The following is a 21,550-nucleotide window of genomic DNA, read 5'->3' on the forward strand; positions in this document are numbered from 1 at the left end:
AATAATACTTACGAAGCATTCTTTATTAAAAGCCTAGACGGAGCATAAGGAAACAAGTAGTTTCTTCGCCTGCACGGGCTCTTCAGACAGTGTGAATGATCACTGCACAGTCTGTAAAGTGTGGCAGGTAATGTAGCCGGCTCCACTGCACAAGTCCTCCTGTTTTATGTCCACACTGTGCCCGCGGGGGTGAAAATTTATCATCCTTTTGCTCCAACTTTATGTTTAACTGGGCGCAGTTGACTTTTTGAAATATTCGGAAAGTATTAGAAGAATATTCGAAATTACGAATTGTGACTATTCGATTCGTTATTTGAAAGTTTTTAATATCTGCACAGTCCTAATTATGAGGCGTGCCATAGTGGGGGATTTCAGATTAATTTGACTACCAGGGGATTTTTAACGTGCCCCCAATTCATGGGACATAAGCGTTTTTGCATTTCACTCCCAGTGTATTACGTTAGATCCCATACCTTGCATATCGTGTTTCTGCCCATAGCATAAAAAAGGGGGGGGGGGGGGCATTGGCATTAGCAGTAATGGTGCTAGAGTAATATCGGTGGGAAACTTTATTAAAATAATACCCAAAAGCTGTAGGAGAGATAGGGGAGTCGTATGCACTATATTAGATCTTGGGTCTATCTTGCAAGGAAAATATACAGATCATATGTTTTCTATTTAGTACAGAGCATCTGAAAATCAATGCATTTCCCGGTTCATACGGCAACAAGTCTGCTGAGTACTTTTTCTTCTTGCTGGGGGAGAGGGGGTGTATTCTGTGTTTACCTAGTGGGCTGTCCATATCTCGGGGCCACCGCTGATTGGCCAAAGCTGTATGAGTGAAAAGAAAGACAGGCTCGGGGGCACCTTCCTCGTTCTCGCTTCTACCCCAGCTTAGCCGATCATCACTTCAGCAGCAGCCGAAATGGGTAGTCCACTACGTGCACACTTACAGAATACAATGTCAGTTTTCTTTTTTTGCTGCTTTTTGTAACTGAGTTGAAGGTTTCTATTGAACCATCCACCACCTTTTTTTTTTTTTTTTTTTTTGCTTCGTGCAAGGTACTAGATTTCATGAGAGTATTGCCAGATACTAAATGCACTGCTTTAACAGTATTCTACGGTTCACATCCTTCTCTGCTTGCATGCAGTGACAGTTATGACACTGAAGACGGAGGTGAGGACATGCTGAACATACAGCCCCCCCAGGCAACAATCGTGATTCCAAAGCGTGACCGGCGAGATCGCAAGCGTGACAGGCATTCAAGAAAGCACGAATGTAAGGAACGTGTGTTTGCTTCAAGAAATTGTGCTTGCTTCCATGGAGTTCTTTTCCTGTAATGCTGCCTGCAGCACCACAGGCCATGTTAATTTCAGACAATGGGAGCTGGGTCCTTGGAACCACTTCGCTATTGACATGAAACATATTCCCAGTGTTGCACATGGTCATACCAGACTGATGTATTAGTGCAATGCCAAGGGAATCTGGACACAGGCGGCCAGTACGAGAGGGAAGCCTGATGTAGTAATTTTTTTTATTTGAAATAGAAATACACCTTGGGACGCCTTATTCAACACACAAGCTGCCTGCTGGAATCATTGATCGAATACAAGTTACGTGTTTCCTTTCTCGCTTGACAACTGTGTGTAACCACTTTGCCAGTTCAAAACTAGGCATACACACTGCATATTGGCAGTATGGTTGCAGTTCTCTTGGTATTAACAGCTCAAGGTGGCAGTATCTGTCGGAATTGTAAAACTCATGTTTACAGCCGTTAGGCCCGTAAAACGGACGCTGGAATGCACTAAAAGGGATTATCCATTGTATTAAGAAGAATGCTAGAGGCTAGACTTGAGCTGAATTGACAGGTGTTGTGAAGTAGTGCATGCACAGCGGCTGCCATCAGCGCAGCTTCTGTGAACGAAGCAAAATTACATAAATGTGTGAAAGAAGTGGACCACTTTTAAGTGTTGAACTTATTGGGCTGTTATACATTATCATAGCAATTGTTTGTCAAGAATAGTTAAAGGTACACTAAAGGCAAATAAGAAGTCGACTTGGACTGTTTAAATACCATTCCGTGCCAAGAAAAGACTTAGTTTACGAGAAAAGTGCATCAGAAGGGTCCGAATACCTTTTTCGAAAGTCAAATCTCCCGCCACCCAACCGGGGGAGTGGTGACGTTGCATATGCCATCACTGCCCTTTGCTGCCATAGATGAGTAAAACGGCCTCCGACAGATGGCGGCACCGAGCCAAGACAAAGCGGTGGATTCGCCACTGCAGCTGCTTTTTGGTCAAGTGGGCACAGACCGTTCGGACATCCCGCGGCATAACACGGAAGTTGAATTCTCTGCTACTTGCAGTTTTTGCAAGTTTCGCGAGCCAGCAAAACCAGCAAAGCACTACGCAATAACGGAACTGCTGAAATGCGAAAGCGTGGGCGGCACAGAGTCGAGCGAAAACGAAACCTTTCAACCACCTGCATCGTTGTCGAGAGTAATTTCAGTTAGTTCTTTTTTCTAAATATGAGATAGAACTGGATAAGTAGCATCTTATTTCGTCTTCTAATACAATACAATGATGTTTTTTTGCAACGAGTGGTTGAGTACTAGTGGCGGACTTTAACTGAGGAGTGCTTTTGTCATCAGGCAAGTGCTTGAATGTCCCGAGAGAGTTTCTAATCATGTCCTGCATTTACCTCAGTTTCTCGATTACTACGGTCCTATTTGCGATAATATTGACACCTTACAGATTCCCAAGCACTAATCTGTCACTTTAGCTTGACTTAATATTTGCCTTTAGTGTTTCTTTAATGACAGATAAAAGGATAGTAAATCTCATTTGAAAATGAAACATGAAAAATGAGAGGATGCCTTTGCTGGAGCTTCTTACAGTGGTACTTTCTAATACAACCTCATTTTGCTGCTATGTCAGTGCTGTTTGTAATCATGTGGTGCCCCCACTTTGCTGCCATCTGGCTCCTGTAGGGTAGCATAGCTAGAAGCTATTGGCACAGCATGTATACCTGTGCTATACTATCTTTAAGACTAAAAAATGACTTGCATGATTATCAGTCTGTGGGTGGTTAGCGCTGTGAAAGAGACATGTCTTCAGTTGCAAGATTTTTTTGTGCCTGTCTTTTCCTGGCTCAGAGCAACCTTTGAGAAATATTTGAAGTATGCATCACTTCAACGAGTGTTAATGTTTGCCTTTAGAGTTTAACTCTGTATAAGGTCTCAAGTTTCTGTTGTAAAGGCAGATGCAAATTTAGCCTTCCTTTACCCTTTCGCTGTCACCGACGTACCGGTACGTCATCGCGCTTCCCCCCCACGGTGTCACTGACGTACCGGTACGTTCTCTATCGTGCGTTCAAAATTTCGCGCCTGAGCGCAAAGCAGGCGCTCCTGGATTGGCCACGCCATCTGTTGACTCTTTCTACAAGTTCGTATATTCGCCCCGACCTGTGTCAATCCATGTATTGAAGAGTACGGTGCGACTGCCACTCCCCACTTTCTCTTTGCTGAGTGGCGCGGTGGCTCCGCGTTCGCTGGATCATGCGTCGCGCGCGTGTGGTTATGGGTTCAAGGGTTGTTCTGTAATCTCCGCTGGTTTGAAGGTTTTTATTTTTCTTCTGTTGGTGTGCCTGCTACGGCGCGTCAAGTTCAGGCGCACGTGCCGTTGCCTCTCCAAAAAGGGTGACTCGATTGCTGCTTTCGCTCTCTCGCCGCACCCTCGCTTCCGACTTGCAGCAGTAAACGTAAAGCCCTTCGAACTTTGTTTAGCCTTTTTCCATCTCCCTCTGTCTTCTTGATCACGCAACGTCCCATTTCTCTCCGTTGCGCGGGCGACTGAAAGCGCATCCTCCCTGCGCGCGGTTACTTTCGGATGGCTCGGCGCGCGGGACCTTCGTCTGCTCATGGGAGCGGTGGCTGAATTCCGATTCAGAATACGAGCCGAGCTCGGATTCGGACTCGGACAAAGTCGCATGAGAGGAAGAGGGTTCCGCATCGTCAGATTCGGATGTTGAACGGATTTTATAGTCAGGCTGATGATGATGATGATGTTTACTAACAACAGCTGCAGAACACTGAAATGTGCATATTGCATTGACTATGTTATTTGTATACCAATCATAATCAAAAATAAATTGCTATGTTCATTCCCTGTTATGCTCGTTCCCTGAAACCAAGCCGACACTGGGGGTGCGTCACGGCCAGAAACGCCCGACAGCGAAAGGGTTTATTATTATTTGATAGTATACTTACAAGAACGAAGGTGTTGGTTTTGATTGGTGTTTTTATTGGCTTCAGACTTCTTGGGTTTATGTGACAGTTACTCTCATGTCCCATTAGAATGTGTGTCCTTTGCTAAATTGAAAGGTTTTAGTGCTTCATTTCACTACTGCTTTTGTCGTCATTGGGCCTCTCCTGCCGATGGTTCTGCAGCTTCCCACAGCCGTGGCAAGGACCGCCAGCCGAGCAGCCGAGATCGGAGCGGTGGACACCGGGACAGCCGGCGTGCTGCTGCTGACAGCAGCAGTCACAGGAGTGGTAGCACCCGTAATCGCGACACACGCGAGCACGAGAGTCGGCACCGGCAAACCCACCGAACAGAGGAAAAGGTGGCTCGGCCGGTGGAACCGCCATCACGTTCTGGGCGGAATGAGGCCAGCAGCAGCAGCGGCAGTAGCAGCAGCAAAGAGCAGGTAAAAGCACTTTATTTGTAGAAAGGGGGGGGAGGGGAAGAAAAAAAAGCAGGAGAACAAGTTTAGCTCAGGCTACCTCAGATGTTAAGTGAAGTCCTGGAAGAAAGAAATCTCAATACAAGTACTGGGTCAGCCTGGGTGTGCTGGAGAAAGTAGGGGGGGGGGGGGTTACTTTTATTTTTTTTTGCGGCCCAACAAAGGAATGCTAAACACCGGCAGGTTGTATAGCAATGTCATCTTGGCAAGCATGTCTCGGTCACCTTGTTTTGCTGAACGAGAACATGTGGGCTGCTATGTTGATGGCCTTTGTGTAACCGTCAGCTGGTTTGCGCCTCTATTGCACACAAAGCCAACTGAGCCTTGGATTGTACAGCACAGACAAGATGTCACATGAAAGACGAGGTGAGAAAAACAAGTACTGACTTTCAAAGTGGATCTGTTAGACGTGGGTCTGAGTTGGCTAGCCCTGGAGTGTTAGAACTCCACACAACGCTGGCAGCGCAAGCAAAGCTTTCATTTTGTCCTCACATCTTGCAGTGCCAGCAATTCAGCACAACACAGGCTTGACCTGTGTTGGCATGGCACTGTACTGCAATTATGACGATTTGTGTCATATGAAAGGCTGGGATGGAAAGAGTAGGAGGGACAAATAGGAGAATGCCTTCTTTGTTCACTATGGAGCACCAATGACTTCCGTGGAAAATTTTTTTGGATGGAAACTGTCACATTGTAGTGACAATAAAAAAAAAAGACAAATCCTGCCAATATTGAGCTAAACATCGATCTATTCATTGGGCAAACTTGTGTGTCCAGAAAATCGAGCAACACTCGAAGCACAGCAACAGGGGCGAGCATGGTCAAGATAATCTAACCCACAGTTCAAGTTCGTCTGCTATTTATATACGAGGGTTGATCCAGAAGTAAGGTTCCCAAAGACGTCCAGCCACACGGGTAGGTGCGAGACGAAATCTGGCAACACTGCTGCGCGTGGCTGCTCCCCCACTCTCGATTCCCCCTGGCCGCGCTTCGCTGCACCACTCATTCTTGGCTCAGCAGCCATCCGATATGGAGGTTCCCATTGTTGATCCTGCCAAATGCGAGATTCGGTCCGTAATTTGCTTTCTGCATGCGAGAGGGGCTCCACCCGTGGATATTCATTGTCAGTTGAAAAAGGTGTATGGCGACAAGTGTATGTCCAACACATCCGAAAGTGGTACAGGGAGTTTAGTGCTGGTCGGAGGGAAGTCCATGATGAAAAATGGAGTGGAAGACCGTCAGTTTCGGAGGCAGTTATCAAGATGGTCCAACGCGAAGTGCTTCAAGACAGAAGGATCAGAAGGTCCGTGAACTTGTTGCTCAGATTCCTGGGAGTTCTTACAGTACAGTGGAAAGAGCTTTGACTAAAAGATTGGGATATCACAAGTGTTGTACTCGATGGGTATTGTGGCTATTGGCATCGGACCACAAGGAGAAACACCTTGACTGTGCTCACCAGTTTCTTCAAAAGTGTCAAGAAGATAAGGAAGGATTGTTGGGCTCCGTTGTTACGGGAGACGAAACGTGGGTGTTTCATTTCACTCCCGAAACGAAACAAAAATTCAAACAGTGACGTCACCCAGAGGCACCAGTCGCAATGAAGTTCAAACAAACTCCTTCTGCTGGCAAAGTCATGGCCAGTGTGTTTTGGGATCGTATGGGGATACTGCTGATCATTTTCATGGAACGTTGGACAACAGTCAACTCAGTTATTGTGCAACACGAAGAAAACTCAGGCGAGCTATCCAGAACAGCCGGCGAGGACGACCGGCAGCCAGTGTAACGCTGCGTCACGACAACGCCCGACCTCATGTTTCCCGTCAAACCCAGGAAGCTTTGACAAACTTTGGGTGGACTGTCATGCACCACCCACCGTACAGTCCAGGCCTTGTGCTTAGTGATTATCACTAGTCCCCCAAGTTAAAGGAACATTTTAGTGGCCAATGCTTCCAGAACGACGATGTCAAAGAATAGGTGAAATGCTTCCTCAACGGGTTGGCGGCAGAGTTCTTCGACATTGGGACACAGAAACTGAAGCACCGTCTACAAAAATGCGTAGAAAAAGATGGCGATTGTGTAGAAAAATAGAGCAAAGTTTCATCTTTCCAATGATGTAAATTTTATGAGAATAAACGATGTTGTCTAATTATAAAATTGATGGAAACCTTATTTCTGGATCAACACTCGTACATGTTGTGCAGTACATTTGGGAAAGTGCAAGTCATGCGCCATCTGACTGTTTAAGACTTTCTTGCTACAGACTCGGTGGAAACATTAAAAAATTTTCAATGCCATCAGCGTCTCTTGACCCAAGCAATAAATTGATAACTGGTAGTGCGGTGAAGAATGTTCACTGGCAAAAAGTAAGGTAATGTATGTCTGACATCTCTGAACTTTAGGTGGTGAAATGAGATTGAAGAATTTCACAGGTCTAAGAAGATGTTGGCTGTTATAACGCAGGGGTAATTGTAGAACTTTCCCTGCATTTAATACAATATAGGCTGCAGCAGTCTTTCATTGGCTTTCTCCTTCATCAGCTGCTGCTGATGAAATCCTTTATTAAAACTGGTTTGAGTCTTGGGGCAGCTACTAAATGGTCTATATCAGTTGAATACTGACTGGCTTTTATTGCGCAATAGGAATACGACCTAGTTAATGAGTAATGAAATTAAATACAGTTAAACCTCGATATAACGAAATATTTTGCTTTTCATAACCTCTAGTCCATAGAACACAATGTACTCAGAACCTCAATATAACGAAGTGTGTTTATATGTGATTTCAATATAATGAAATTTCACTGCTGCCGCAAAGGAATTCCAAAACAACAAATTGAAACTTACGGAGATGTAGATGTTCGAGTGATTGAATTATGAGTGGCTGCTTGCAAACGGACACCTCCCAAATCACAGGGACCGACTGTGGAAGTGGAGTGGAGTCATGTTCCACATAAAGTCCAAGTGCAATAAGATACCATCGCGCCTCGATCTCTGTGTGCTTTAGGTGCGAGTGAAAGTGCGTGAGGGTAAGACAAGAAAGATGATGGCTTCATGAGTGCCGCCTTCCTGCGTGAGCAAAGGGAAAGAGGGGGAGGGGAGCGAGCTTGCGGTAGTGCGATCAAGGGCACACAAGAAACGGGGATGGGGGGTTGGAAAGGAGTTGGGGTTAAGTTTGCGCACGTCTTGATTTCTGGCACCTGCCCATCTTGGCTGTAGCTGCACATGGCTGTAAGCACGACTGAGCGCACACGCAGCCGCGAACCCTGCTTTAGAGGTAATCTGCCGAGTGGGCGTGCCGAGACAGTTGGCTTCAGCGTGCCATCATGTAAGCTGTCTTCCTGCGCGTCTAGTATTGGAGGTTGCATAATCTCGAGTTTCGGTGACCCGTTGGAGTGAGAGGCAGGCGAAGCATTCACTCACCGCTGCCAGCGCTTTTCATATCGTCGTCTGTTGTGTCTTCGGGGTGGAGGACGAAAGATGGACTCGTTCCGTAGACGAAGAAGAAATGAAAACTTTATACAATATTTGCAGATAGTGGATGATAGCGTACAGGTAGCAGTAAGAGCGCATCAGACCGACTGTGCGGCTGGAAGCGACTCTCTCTCTCCTCGCAGTGGGCCGGTTCTCCCTTAAATCCCTTCGACGACCCCTCGTCGGCAGGAACCAGTTTGTGTGAGTTATCGTCGGCACGAACCAGGCGGGGCAGGGTGATGACGTCGTCCGCGTCGAATTCTTGATTCGTCGCGGAGATGGCTGGGCGCTTCTTGAAGTCGCCTTCCGTGTTGAATTCTTGATTCGTCGTGGAGAAGTGGGAGCTCCCGTCGCCTGGTGGTAGCCACACGGTGCATGTAGTATGGCAGCTCCCATCGCCTCGTGGTTGCCACGTGGTGCTCGTAGTATGGCACAGCGTGTCCCAGGGCGGGCAATGCTATCAGCCGCTGGGGCAGAGTGCACGCGAAAGTGTGGCTGGCTTCGCTTAATTCATAACGCCTATGTAAAGACATCATCAATCAACGTGGCATGAAACCATATCATTTGTCGCAGACTCCCAAATTCATCAAAATAAATTGTTTTCTCATTCAAGTTTGCTTTTCCGATTGCCCGCTAATTCGGAAAATTCTGCAGCCCCTTTACTTGTAAGAGAAATGGATCGGCAACTACTTACTTGCATAAAAGGTCAAATTTCAATGAAACGAAATTTCAATATAGTGAAGCAAAATGCCAATTTTACGGACTTTTTAATTGAGGTTTAACTCTAATTACTTTTTCTCATAATTTCTGATTTCTTCCTGTGTGAACATTGTGTTGCCTAAAAATATAATCTTTTTTTATCACTGTCATACCATTTTTAAGAACTACGTAGCTGGAAGAACTACGTTGCTGGAACACCTACAGCATTGCCTGAGCTCTAGAGTGCAAGTTCTTGATTGACATTGTGCAATCGTAGCCAGACATCCTTAATCCATTTCTGTTCCAGTTATTTCATCTTTCTCATGTCCTGATGCTGTTGCTATTGATGGTTTCAGGCAAGGGCTCCTCCACGAGATGTTGGTCGGAGTGTGCAGAGAGAACCGAAAGAAGTGGCCCGCAGCGAGCTGCGGGACGCACGCGAGAAGATCCGAGAAGCTAAAGAGGCACGGGAGCAGCGGGAAAGAGAACAGCGGGAGAGAGAGGAACGAGAACAGTAAGTTGCATGGGCCTATATGTTTAGACTTTTGGTTCTTAAATGATTTAGCTTTCCACACACTAGATCTGTGTTGGTGCAATGCTAAACTCCAGTTTATGATGGTCTTGCAGAAAACTTTTGAAGTAAGCTGAAATGGTTGCAAATGCTAGATTGATTGGCAGTTAAATGGCAGTTCTCGAATTTTTCATGTTACCGTGGAACTTCACGAAAAAGGGTTCATCTTGCAGGGTGTTCACTGTGACTGAGGTTTTCAGACCTTGTTGCCTCTTGGTGAAAAGTACCAAACTGGCTCAAAATAAAGCTTGAAGGACCCCCTCAAGTCCTTGTCTCCATACATGCAGGCAGCATCAAGTGCAGATGTGCGAACCTTTGAGGGCCCTTCACCAGGTTACCTCACATGCGCTGACAAGAGCAGCGCTTGTACTATATGCTAACGATTATATGTGCTAAGTATTACATCCCTGTGCACCGCAGAAAGAGCTTAAATTAATTTCAAATCAAATGCTGTTTGCCCTTCTCCTCACGGGCGTCGCGCTCCCAACTGGAGAGACCACATATATTGCACAAGTGCGCCTACGTACATGGCAGTACTGTGATGTCAATCATAGTGGCACGTGACTTTGAGTATTAGCAGTTATTTGTTTGATCTATTGCTTCAACAGACAAATTAAAATAAAACCTACAAATCGAATGCCTGCGTGTCTTTGTTTTACTTCGTATTGTAGCAAGAAAGATGTACTTCTGTTTCGTCTGCTTAGTCCCATGTCATGCAGTCATGCACGCAGTGAGTGAAACTGTAATTTTCTGCCGTGTTCCAGCACACGATCATGCTCTGTGATCTCCTTGCATCTGTCTCAGTGTTTGTGTAGCACTGGCTTATATTACTAGTCCATTGTTCTCGTGCACAGTACGCAAAATCATGCACTGCACAAAACGAGACAAACGCAACAGCTCGCGTGAGAGATTGCCAGCGGAAGTGTGCCTCGCAGCGAAAAAGCAAGAAAGAAAAGAAGGCGGTGCCCATAACATATGCGTCGCGCGATCCTCCAGCTCCAGAACCATTCAGCAACATTTATCAAATCTGTACTTAGTTTAAGCAACATCAAGTCGACGTCTTTATCGGTGTTTGTTACAGTGGTATCATCCACATAAGGTATAGAGGAAGAATGTACAAGACTTAGCGGAAGACCATTCATGTAAATCAGAAATAAAAGCGGAACCAGGATTGACCCCTGCAGAATGCCTATGTTGATGGTTCGGGGATTAGAATAAGTGCCAGACACTTGTACTTTTTGTTCACGATCACGCAAATAACTACGAATTAGTTCTAAGGGGAGCCCAGATACACCAATTGACTCCAGTTTCTGCAATAAAATGTTGTGCATAATCGAATCAAAAGCTACTGAAAGGTCAATAAATACACCTCCAAGGACATTACCGGCGTCAATGGCAAATTTAATTTTATCTGTTAGCGATATTAGACCCAATTCAGTTGACTATTCTGGTCTGAAACCATACTGGTTATTGGAAAGAATACCAAGCTTGTCTAGATAAGTTCTTAAAGTTATATGCAAAGTTCCTAATCTTCAATATTAGGGCTGCTGTATGTCGTGAAACAGGACGCAGCATCTCACGAACTGGTTCGGACTGCACAGGCTAATGCATCAGACCTAGAGGTCATAGCCTTCCTCACGCAAGGTTTGAATGTGAACAAATGAAAAAGCCTGCCATCTTACACAAGTGCCTAATCTAATTCTCTATAGTGGAAACATTTACTGAATTTGTCTTCTTTCGCCCTTTTTTTTTTCATTGCGCAACCAGAGAACGTCTTCAGCGAGAGTGGCGCAAAGAACGGCTTCTTATAGTGGGACAAGCGGCAGCCCAGCGGGAGAGGGACAGGGAGCACCGAAAGACAGAGGTGGTTCGCTGTGAGCACTGTTCCCAGTTCTTTACTGCTGTGATTGCTAGCATTGCACTTAATTTGCAGGATTTGGCAACGTGGGTCTGATTTTCTGCCTGTTGATTGCCTCGATGTCAGTGAGCTAATGAAGTCTTAGCCCCAGCGTGTATATGGTAACATAGTAGTGACGGTAAAGAACACAGTAGCAATACTGTGAATGACGAAACTAACTTTTATTGGGCGAACCTGTGCCCACATAAACAGGCTACTCTTAAAAAGCACAACGTTAGCGGCGAACGCAGTCGGTGATCTTCGAAATCTGATTTGCCGGTCGAGCGCGTCAGCTTTTATACACGAGTCATCGAAGGTTCCAGAGTGACTGATGGTGCCCGTGTGTCTTCCAGAAAGTTTTACACGATTCGCGTCGCACAGGCAATCAGATTACACAAGCTTCGGTGACAACAAAACCGTCGATAACATTAGAGAAACTTCCGGTACATGTGGGTGCGTCATGCGCTGAGCGTTAACATTTGTTAGACGGGGAAAAGCACTCACCCGAAAAAGATAAGCAAATTCACGTGTCAATATATTAGCGCTATGTTTTGCCAGGACCGGGGCAGTACTGTAAATGACAATGTTGATGGCACTGTCATATGACGCTTTAACAGAACAAAGCGGAAGTTTTATAAAGTAATAAGGCTAGGTTCTCTTTTTTACGGATGTAAAACATAAACTGGCAGTTTCATGCATACAATATCCAGCTTGCTCTTATGTGCTAATGTATCACATGGCTCCATGAATGACCACCAGTGTGCCTGGGCCTCTGAGGTGGGGTGTTGCCACATGACCTTTTTGAAGTCGTCCGTACGCACTTAAAGATTTCACTGTACATAAATCATCTTCGTATTTTATGTTTACGAACTCGAATAAAGTGGATGCTCATAACAACGAACTGTAATAATCCAGTGAGAAAGGTCTGTTACACTCTAAGTTCCTAATATCCCATATTAGGGTTGCTGTATGTTGTGAAACAGCTGGAACCTGGAGGCAATTGCAGAAACTATGAAAAATTCTCGTGTAAAATAAATGAATTTATGCAGTAATCGTACACACACACTAACGGCACGTGCCTTGCAGTTCACCGTTTTCTGGATGCTGGCTGCAGATGAATGGCAGTTTACCCACACAATGACAAGTTTTTTCTGTTGACGAAAAAAATGTGTTCAGGTAATACTTCTGCCATTGCAGCCAGCTTCTCACTATGCTGGCTACAATTTGTTTTTCATGCAAGATAATACTCAATGCCTTAATTTTTTTATGTAACTTTGTATCCTGGAAACAAAGGACGAGACAGAATGGAAACGACATACACAATTCCTAACTCCCAACTAAAAATGTATTTGTGATAATAATGCAATTTATACATGAAAAGCCATGCGCATGAGCCGCAATCGCATAAAGCGACAGAAAAGCAAGCTAACAAGAACTACCGCATGTTAAAGACGAAGAAAAACGATAAAGTTCAAGTAACATGCCAGAATCTGTTTGTCAGCCAGCGCCTACACATGAGACACATAGATATTGCAATTTACAAAACTAAGCAATTAGAATAGTCACCTCTAGTCCCTATAATACTAGCGCTCTCCGATTGCTACACTGTAATAACATTTTCGCTGTCAAAGAAACTGTGTTGTATAATTTGGGCATACTTATTTTCAAGTTATTGAATAATCAAGTTCCTGCATGTATAATACCTAAAACATGCCTGATAAACGCTAATGTCACTAGATTTGCTTTAAACCATAACCTTTACCTCAGGTGCGCACCATGTCAAACAATCAGTTGATTTTTCAGCTTTTTCATTTTGGAATTCCATACCACTTTGAGTCAAGGCTTTGCGTTCAACATCCATATTTAAAAAAAAAACATCTGAGGAATTTTCTTCTAACAGAAAATACTTAACATTAGCTTTTTTCTTTCTTTTTCACCCCTATTGCTTCAAGTATTCTGCTGTTCCGGAACCTTTCTTTTTTATTAATGCTCATGTATATGTTGAAGTTTTTTTTGTTGTTTGTATTGTTGCATTAATAGTCATGTATATTATGAATTTTTTTGTTGTTGTTGCTTGTATTATTGCATACTTCGGTGGAATTTTTTGTCCGTTACTGCCAATTTCGTTTACTTCATTTAGTTTTACTGCACTTGCTCCTTGCGATTGTATAATTTCCTTCATTAGATCTATTGTAACTCCTAACTGCACACGTATATCTTGTTTTGCATTCTTCATTACTTACTTTCTTTCATATTTCCATATATATGACTTTAATGTGGTGCTCCTCATTGCCTTAGAAAAAGCATATTTGTATATAACAGGAGGTCCCGATACAGTCATTGACTATGAGACTTCCATCTGTATGTTATTGTTTTTTTTTTATAACCTGTAATCTATAATGAATAAATCAATTTCAATTTCGATTACTTGACAAGGCACTAGGTGGCACATTCATGCACTGACAATTGCCCCCGAGCCATTTCTGCAGCTTTGACTATTTCTCTTGTCTGCGGGCCAGCATGTGAATGTAGAACAGTGCATTATTCAAACTTTGCTTCTAACCCACAGCTTCTGCAATGCACCGCCAAGTGTCCTTGCAATCCACGACGGATGTTGTAGCCGTCCTCGCAAAGGTGGTCACTGAGACAACACCCAGTTTGTTCCACATGTTGGTTACTACGTGACAGATATAATGTGCATACCGCAGCGTTTTTGCACTCTACGAAACGAACGCAATGTTTCGTTGAGCATTTTGACTCTTCTTTGGCAATTGGGTGCATCATTTTGCACAGTGCTGACAACTTGTGCGGTGCCAGCATGGCTACCCTTAACTTTGCCCTCTCACTCACCGTTTTCAAGTTGTGCGAAATGGCGACTGCATCATGGCAGCCGCATTCATTTGCTGTCGTCATTCTGACTTTTGCAGCAGCGGCCGAAGTCCCCAAGCTGACCAGCAGAGACCGCAGTCGAAGTCCTCTCGCACGGAGTTCAGACGACCGGTCAGACCTGCCAGAAATCTCTCTCACAGTTGAGGATGAACGCCTCACTGACATCGGTAAGCTCAGTCAGGGATTGTTCACGTAATGTTACAATTGTGCTTCACTGGTAAGCAGTAATGAAAATCAGCTGTATTGACAGTGAGACAGAAGAAACCTGAGTATAATAGATCCCCCTCTAGAGCAAGCTATTGAGCTTAATTAAGTCACTGGTAAGCTGGACAGTCTGAGTACTTTAACAGTTACAATTCACTGAATAGTTGTCTAGTTTCTTTCAAATTCATTGAACTTATGTTACAGTGATCCTTTTTAAGCACAGATTCTTCACATTTCTGTTCAAAAGGCAGTGTACTGTAACTGCAATAAATTAAGTAAAGGTAAATGCATTTATTTCATTGATTCGTCTTAGTGTTGTTGCTTAGCGTAATGGCATTTGCATGCTGGCCTAGCTGTTTATTTCAATGCTAGAGATTATCATGTCCTATGTTTTAGTGTCTAGTACAATCCACTGTTATAGGGAATAACCATTTAGATTTTGGCTACTGATTACAGCTGAATTACAACATGAAGGCATGCATACATGTGTAGATGTCACTAAAGTGCATCCTATCAGCCATTTCCTTTTCTCCACATACTCCACACACAAGGAGCATTTTGCTTATATATTGGCTTTACCAGCTGCATGTTCTCTTTAAGAGTGTAACATACTGTACACTCCAAGAACATGGAGCACTGTCCATGGCAAGCCTACTATAAGCTTTAGTGTTTCTTGCCATCTGAATTGTTCAGTTGTTATCTGCCAAAAGAGGTTTGAAAACTGTTGCTGCTGTTCTCCATACTAAGTGCATCGTGTACAACACATATTCAAATACCTGATAGACTCCCAAAAATGTTATTCTTTTACTGGGGCAGCTTTGTGTTAAAGGCACAGTATAATTGCTGGCCAAGAGGTGAAAGCTATGGAATGCGTGGATGATGGAGTTGCAATATGGCGCAACTCACAAGTGTTCAATTCAGTGGTAATTGTCATCATTTGACAAATTTTCTGACTGGCTATGTTAGCAATTGATCATGTATCATTACATTAAAGTACTGCTGAAGACAGGTTTAGGCTGTAAATAAATGCATGCTTATCTTGAAATTAGCGCTGAAGAGTGTTTGTTCAGAGGACAGTTGTCGTCATCATCATTATCATGCTGAATGACATTAAATTTGTAAGTGTGGCAGCACTTCTGAAAATAATATTAGGGAACTCAAGACATTAGCCATCTAAAATCTTTCTTTCCTTTCTTTTTGCATGGCATCGTTATAAGAGCTTTATTAAAGGCACTGTGCTTGTATACTCATCTTTCATGCTTTCGCTTGCTTTTAATTCTACAAAAAACGCTTGTTCTGGTGGTTTTCAGTTAGCGAGGAGCGAGGTCAGTATGCAACTATTGGTATTTGCTTCCTCCCTTTACTGCAGTCGAACCTCGATATATTGAACACGGATATATTGAATTATCGCTTATATCGACACTCTTCCCGTACCACATAAAAAATGACATGTATTTTTAACTTTCTTATGTCAGACGGGGTGAGATGTAAAATGGATATACTATCGTACTCCGCCGCCCCAGAATATGCGCCCTCTCGCGAGAGGCAGTAGGCCTTCCTGCAACACACATGAAGATAATGGTGGCACAATAGGCGTTTCCAACTGCTGCACGCACATATCAATCTCTCCGGAAGCACCGTTTAACCGCATGTTCTCTCGTGACAGGTGGCAGGCTTTCCCGTAACACACCTCGAAGAAAGTGGTGGCACAGTGAACGTTTCCAACTGCTACACTAGGCTACATGCTCGCATTGATCGCGCCAGAAGCTCTGTTTGAACGCAGCGACGCACACAGGCAGCAGCTTAGCTCATTTTACAGCGCAGCACATAAATAAATAAATAAATAAATCAAATAATCATTTCAGTATCAAAGACACTTGGTGGGTACAGACAAAAAGCCATCTATCAGGCTTCACGAGGTCTGCACCCCCAAGACAAGGCGCATAACAAATACAGTATGCCAACATAGATAAACCGAACATTAAAAAAAATCTCATTTTCTAATTAGGCCATTTGACGCACTGATTCCTCCTCCGTGCTGCTGCTAGGCAGGCCATTTGTGGTTATTGGGGTGTGGTCGATGTGACCCATGCCGCGTGCGGTGTTGAGATGGCTGGAAATAGGAATAAGCGAACATCACTGATATTTGCCGAGAAAGAGGTTATTCGGTGCGTGGGGTATGGAGACAGAAGTTGATCGTTGCCGAAGTTTTCGGCATATCGTGGACAGCATATGCATTGACGACTTCGTATGTGGTGACGACGCCACTGGAAGTCTTGGAACTAGGGTTGAGTTGATTGGCGCGGAGATCGCCGTGGAGGTTGCTGCCAAGCGGTCTAACAAAGAGGCTGCCGAACACGATTTTGCAAGCAGTGATGTTACCCCACTCCCAACTTTGAGTGAGGCTGCGGCTGCCTTGGCCCTTGTTCGCCTCTACTACAGTGCCATAGAAGGCACTGGTCTGGCACTTGTCGACCATTTGGATTATGTATAGGAGGCTGTGGTTAGGCACGCGGTCGCCAATAAGAAGCAGGTTACATTGCCGCAATGCTTTAACCCGAAGCAATAAATTGTTTGTTTGATGCTTCAAGTGAGTATTCACTGCGCCGTGAGTGATTTAGTCATTAACTTGCTCAGGACTTTGATACATTTGTTATGTACCGAATTTTGGCTATGTCAAACTATTTCGCGAACCCCATGCTATTCAATATGTCGAGGTTCGACTGCCATTTGTTGATCCCGAACCTTTTCCAATCTCGTAAATTTGCACAAAAAAACTCTCCATGTTATGCACTGTGTTTACGAGAAAGCTGCACTTTTTCATTACTAATTCTGCATTTGAGTGAGTTGTTTTGGTGATCAGGCATTTCTTGGGGCTGTGTCTCATTTTCTAATTAGGCCCTTCCTAATTAGGCCATGAGCTAGCCTCTCTCAAATAAGTTTGTTTGCTCACTGAAGCTTGGTGAGAATTTAGTGGTGAGGCCCTTGATGAATTCCACAGCTGATAATGACTGTCTGCTTTTCATTATACTACCATGTTTTCATGCATAGTGTAACAGGCACAAACAACCACATGCAATGTCCTTTAAATCTTTATGAAAGCGACCTGGCATAATTGGCCAAAAACAAAAGGCATCAGAGACAAATTTGTTCACTGCATTCAGTCATCGTTACCCACACTGCTGCTCTCTTTTGAAGTGCTGGGTGGTGTAAAGGCAATCCGGGGTGCACCGTATATCTGTAATATGCATGTAGATGAGCAGTATGGCAAATCAGTTAGGCGGAAGGCCGGAAGGTGGTGGAAAGTTCATGAAAGGGAAAGATCCCACACTAGGACAAATTTTTCATCCCCTTCGAAGCTATGTTTTTGAGAAACTCGTATGTTGTTTTTTTTTTTTTTTTTGTAGCTTTACACATAGGTCAGGTGGATGACTATTTTTGCTTTTTGCTTTTGCTTTTCACAGGAACAGTAGCCACGCAGAGAACTATTAAAGCTTATGTTAAGGGTACTGTAGCTGAGCAAAAAGATGCAGGCATTCTGTATTGGGGTCGCATTCTGTAGCTTGCGCAAAACATGGAAGAATGTCCACTCTAGTTTACTGAACCAAGCTTAACATGAAGCAGTGCAGTGATCAGGGCAACGTTGTATAGCAGTTCAGCTTTGTGATTAGAAAGATTAGTGTGGACCATCAAGGAGCCACGCATGCTCTTAAATCAGAGATTTCCAGATACAAGCAACTCTGAAAATGAAACGTAGTGGTGTTGTAATGATAGTCATACTGTTAAGCAGTCATATAGTAGACAGAAGTAAAATAAGAAACAACAAATGCAGTTCACTTACCCTTCTGTTTTCCAGAATGGGTCCGAAGATCAGTTTAAATATTATTGCAGCACAGGCTATCTCTAATCTACCAGTATCATAAATGAACAAAGCTACAGTAAATTTGCAAGTGATATGCTTTATAATCTTTCTTTTTTTCAAAATATTACTTCAGTTTAGTGTGGATAATGTTCATGCGTTGCTCTTGCATAGAGCCAGCTTTTCTTGAACTATAATTCTTAAAGTAAGGCAGGGAAAACACGGGGAAGGCGGGAGATGGAAATTCAAGACGTTGAGCAAAACGATAGCAAGGTGAAAGCAGGAGCCAACGTTTCGACAAGTGGACTTGTCTTCTTCTAGGCGACATATGCTTTCCTCGCCTAAAGTAAGGCAGTAGAGGTGCAGAGGTGACTTGTTTCTTTTTTTTTGTAGCACATTACTCACACTGATAGATATCAGCATTTGTGCAATAATCGCAGATTGTTTAGAATTTTCTACAACTGCTTCTGTTTTCTTTAAGATTAGTTAAGTTAAAAGTAACTTGTTGCAATTGCAAATGTGAAGCCAGTGAATTTTCAGAGCATGTCAACTTCGGCATCAACTTAGCACAAGCTTTGAGATGTGCAACCCAAAAATTTGCCACGTTAATTTAATTCACTGCGGGACACAACGTTATGGAACACCAACATATTGTGTGGCAAGTTTTTGGACACAGATACCTTGAAGCCGGTGGTAGTCTCCCGATTCCTACTAAAGCGGTTGGTCATGCCCCTGACATTGACTGGCTTCAGTATCGCGATTCCAATATTTGCCTCAAAGTAATTCAGGGTTGCCTAGATAGAGATCTTATTTCTGATGTCTGCCTGCACAAATAATGTGTTGTTGAAAAGATGGCCGTAGAGCAATGTTCAAAGTCATCTCTGGTACAGGTGGTTTTGAATCAGCAGCAGAAGGAAACAACAGTACATGGAACATTAACATCAGCTTTGCTTCTTTACTGTGCCTTCACCAGTAGCAGTGTTTTTTGTGTTGCTGTGGGGATTTTATTCATTATGCCTTCTTCTTTAGTGCAATACTTTTTTTGTTCTTGATTATTTGTGCAACTTCGTCTATTCGTTCCTCTGCAGCTTTTCTCGCAGCTCTATTTATTACATTATTTTTTCAACTTTCTTCAGAGGACGAAGAGCCAAGTCCACCAAAAATGGTCTCTCATAGCGGTCAGGGAGAGCCAAGAATGGCTTTAATGGACACAACCACCAAAGAGCAGCCGCCACCACCACAACCACAACCGCGCGCTGTTGCGAAGAGTTCCGACGATGACGATGATGATGATGACGACGACGACGATGATGACGATGGGTCCGACATTTCCTCAGACTCGAGCAGCGAGGACAGCAGCGACTCTGATGGTAAGTGTGCCGCAGCTGTGCTGGTGCTGGACTTGTGGCCTAATTTTGTCTCTGTTCTGCTGCGCACAGGTTTGGGCCTGTTTTTCAGGCCAGGGAAGACATCAGGTAAACGTTTCAGTTACTGGTCTAAATCGGTTCTTCTAGCAAAGCGAATTCAGTTTCAGCGAGTGGATTTGGACAAGTTGATGTTTAGCAGGGAAAGCTCAACAACCAACCTGAGCCTCCCCCTCCCTCTACTTTTTTTTCTCTTGTTGCATCTTCTTTAAATGTATAGTTTAGGCTTCAGTGAAGCTCAACACAGCCAGCCTTCATGCCTGTTTCTAGATCATTAGGATTGTGCGAAACATTGTTGCAGGAAATGTTGAATTATATTACAGCTTCTGTTCGAAATTTTATTGGGCTGTATTGCGAACCTGTTGCTGGAAAACTGGCGTGCAGTATGCAGACGACAACATTGATATAACCAAACAAAGGAAGAAAAACTGATTATGATACGAAAACCAAGAAACAAACATCGGCTACAATATTTCACTCTCGATCAGGTTCTTGCATGGAAAGTAGTTATCGTTGAAACATATGTTCAGTCTTTATGGCGTAGCCAGAAAAGAAGGTTGGTATTTTTCAATCCAAAGAAGAAATGGAGCTTTTCCTTTTTGTCTTTTGTTCATCTATGTTTGTTGGAATAGCTGCAACTCTGTTCTCTTGTAAGAGGCTCTATGTAATTATATAACATGCATATTTACATTTGCTTGTAGGTTAATGATTTAAGTATAATATAATATATTTACGAATTTATAATGGTACACTATCTGTTGCAAAATTTCTAGGCTAACACACTCTTGAACAGCTTACAGATGTTGCCACATGATGGAACTACTGTTGCTGGTGCTGGGCTTATTTCAGAATGTCCGGGGTGGTCACATTTAAGTTTTCTGGAATTTTTAAAGATTGCCTCTGGCAGATAGCCTAATTCTTGCCCTTTAGCTGGATTACCGTATTTACTCGCATAATGATCGCACTCACGTAATGATCGCACCCCTGGATTTTTTCGTGAAAATTCAATTTTTTTTATTTCCCGTGTAATGATCGCACCCCGAACTTGCCGCAGCGATATGTCGTGTGTCAAGTCTAGCTAATAATGATCGTGCTTACCATCTGTCGAATGCTATGCGAACGACTCTTATAGACAAGCCAAGCGGTCTGCATGCACCAAACATTCTTAAGTAGATGCCTCATTTTATTACTTTCATCACTTTGCACACTTCCATGACAAAAATAGGTACAACCAAACTTGCCTCGGCTTTATTATTTTAGGCTTTATACTGGTTGTGGTCAACAACATCATAAAGGACGCCTTTCGATTCTTCTCGTCTGCACTCGTGGGCGCGCAACAAATTGCGAGCAGCAACGATAGTGGCCACGTTTACACTGATACGAAGTGTACCCTATTCATACGCCGACGCTTGTAACGCAGCTAAGATATTCACCCACCCTTAGCGGAAACGTGCCGTATTAGGATAGCAGTGAAGACAAATGCTGCAGTTTCCGCAGCATGCCCGCCATGTGTTTCTATGTCACTGGCAGCTAAGCGTGCCCATATCTGTTTCTGTCCCCTCAAAGTGGACATGGCTACGTTAGTGTTGCAGACTTCCCGATATTAACAATATTATTCATTACTGATACGGGAGAAACTGTTTCAATGCGTGTACGTAATGTACTCACGAGAAGAAAATCGCGTTCGGCTTGCTCTGCCGGCCGCCATTTTTGTTTTTCTGTACTGCATTGACAGCGGCAGACTCCTGATTGTCATCCCGCAGCAAATGCGGGATGAAAAAAAGAAAACGTTT

General features: G+C 43.7%; 1 protein-coding gene across 6 annotated transcripts in view; it reads left to right on the plus strand.

The window, feature by feature from the left end:
* Positions 1 to 21,550, plus strand: part of Pitslre (cyclin dependent kinase 11B pitslre) — a 60,523-nt gene that overhangs the window by 1,193 nt on the left and 37,780 nt on the right. For 3 of the 6 annotated variants that reach the window (XM_050194973.2, XM_050194990.3, XM_050194998.2), the window contains exons 2-8: positions 1,152 to 1,279; positions 4,449 to 4,708; positions 9,270 to 9,427; positions 11,252 to 11,358; positions 14,309 to 14,437; positions 19,470 to 19,703; positions 19,773 to 19,808. In XM_050194973.2, coding sequence (XP_050050930.1) covers positions 1,152 to 1,279; positions 4,449 to 4,708; positions 9,270 to 9,427; positions 11,252 to 11,358; positions 14,309 to 14,437; positions 19,470 to 19,703; positions 19,773 to 19,808 — 1,052 coding nt within the window. The remainder of the gene's footprint in view (positions 1 to 1,151; positions 1,280 to 4,448; positions 4,709 to 9,269; positions 9,428 to 11,251; positions 11,359 to 14,308; positions 14,438 to 19,469; positions 19,704 to 19,772; positions 19,809 to 21,550) is intronic. The other 3 variants (XM_050194982.2, XM_050195007.2, XM_050195021.3) reach the window with 1 other exon arrangement.

Source organism: Dermacentor andersoni, chromosome 3, assembly GCF_023375885.2.
Source record: "Dermacentor andersoni chromosome 3, qqDerAnde1_hic_scaffold, whole genome shotgun sequence".
Classification (NCBI taxonomy): Eukaryota; Metazoa; Arthropoda; class Arachnida; order Ixodida; family Ixodidae; genus Dermacentor; species Dermacentor andersoni.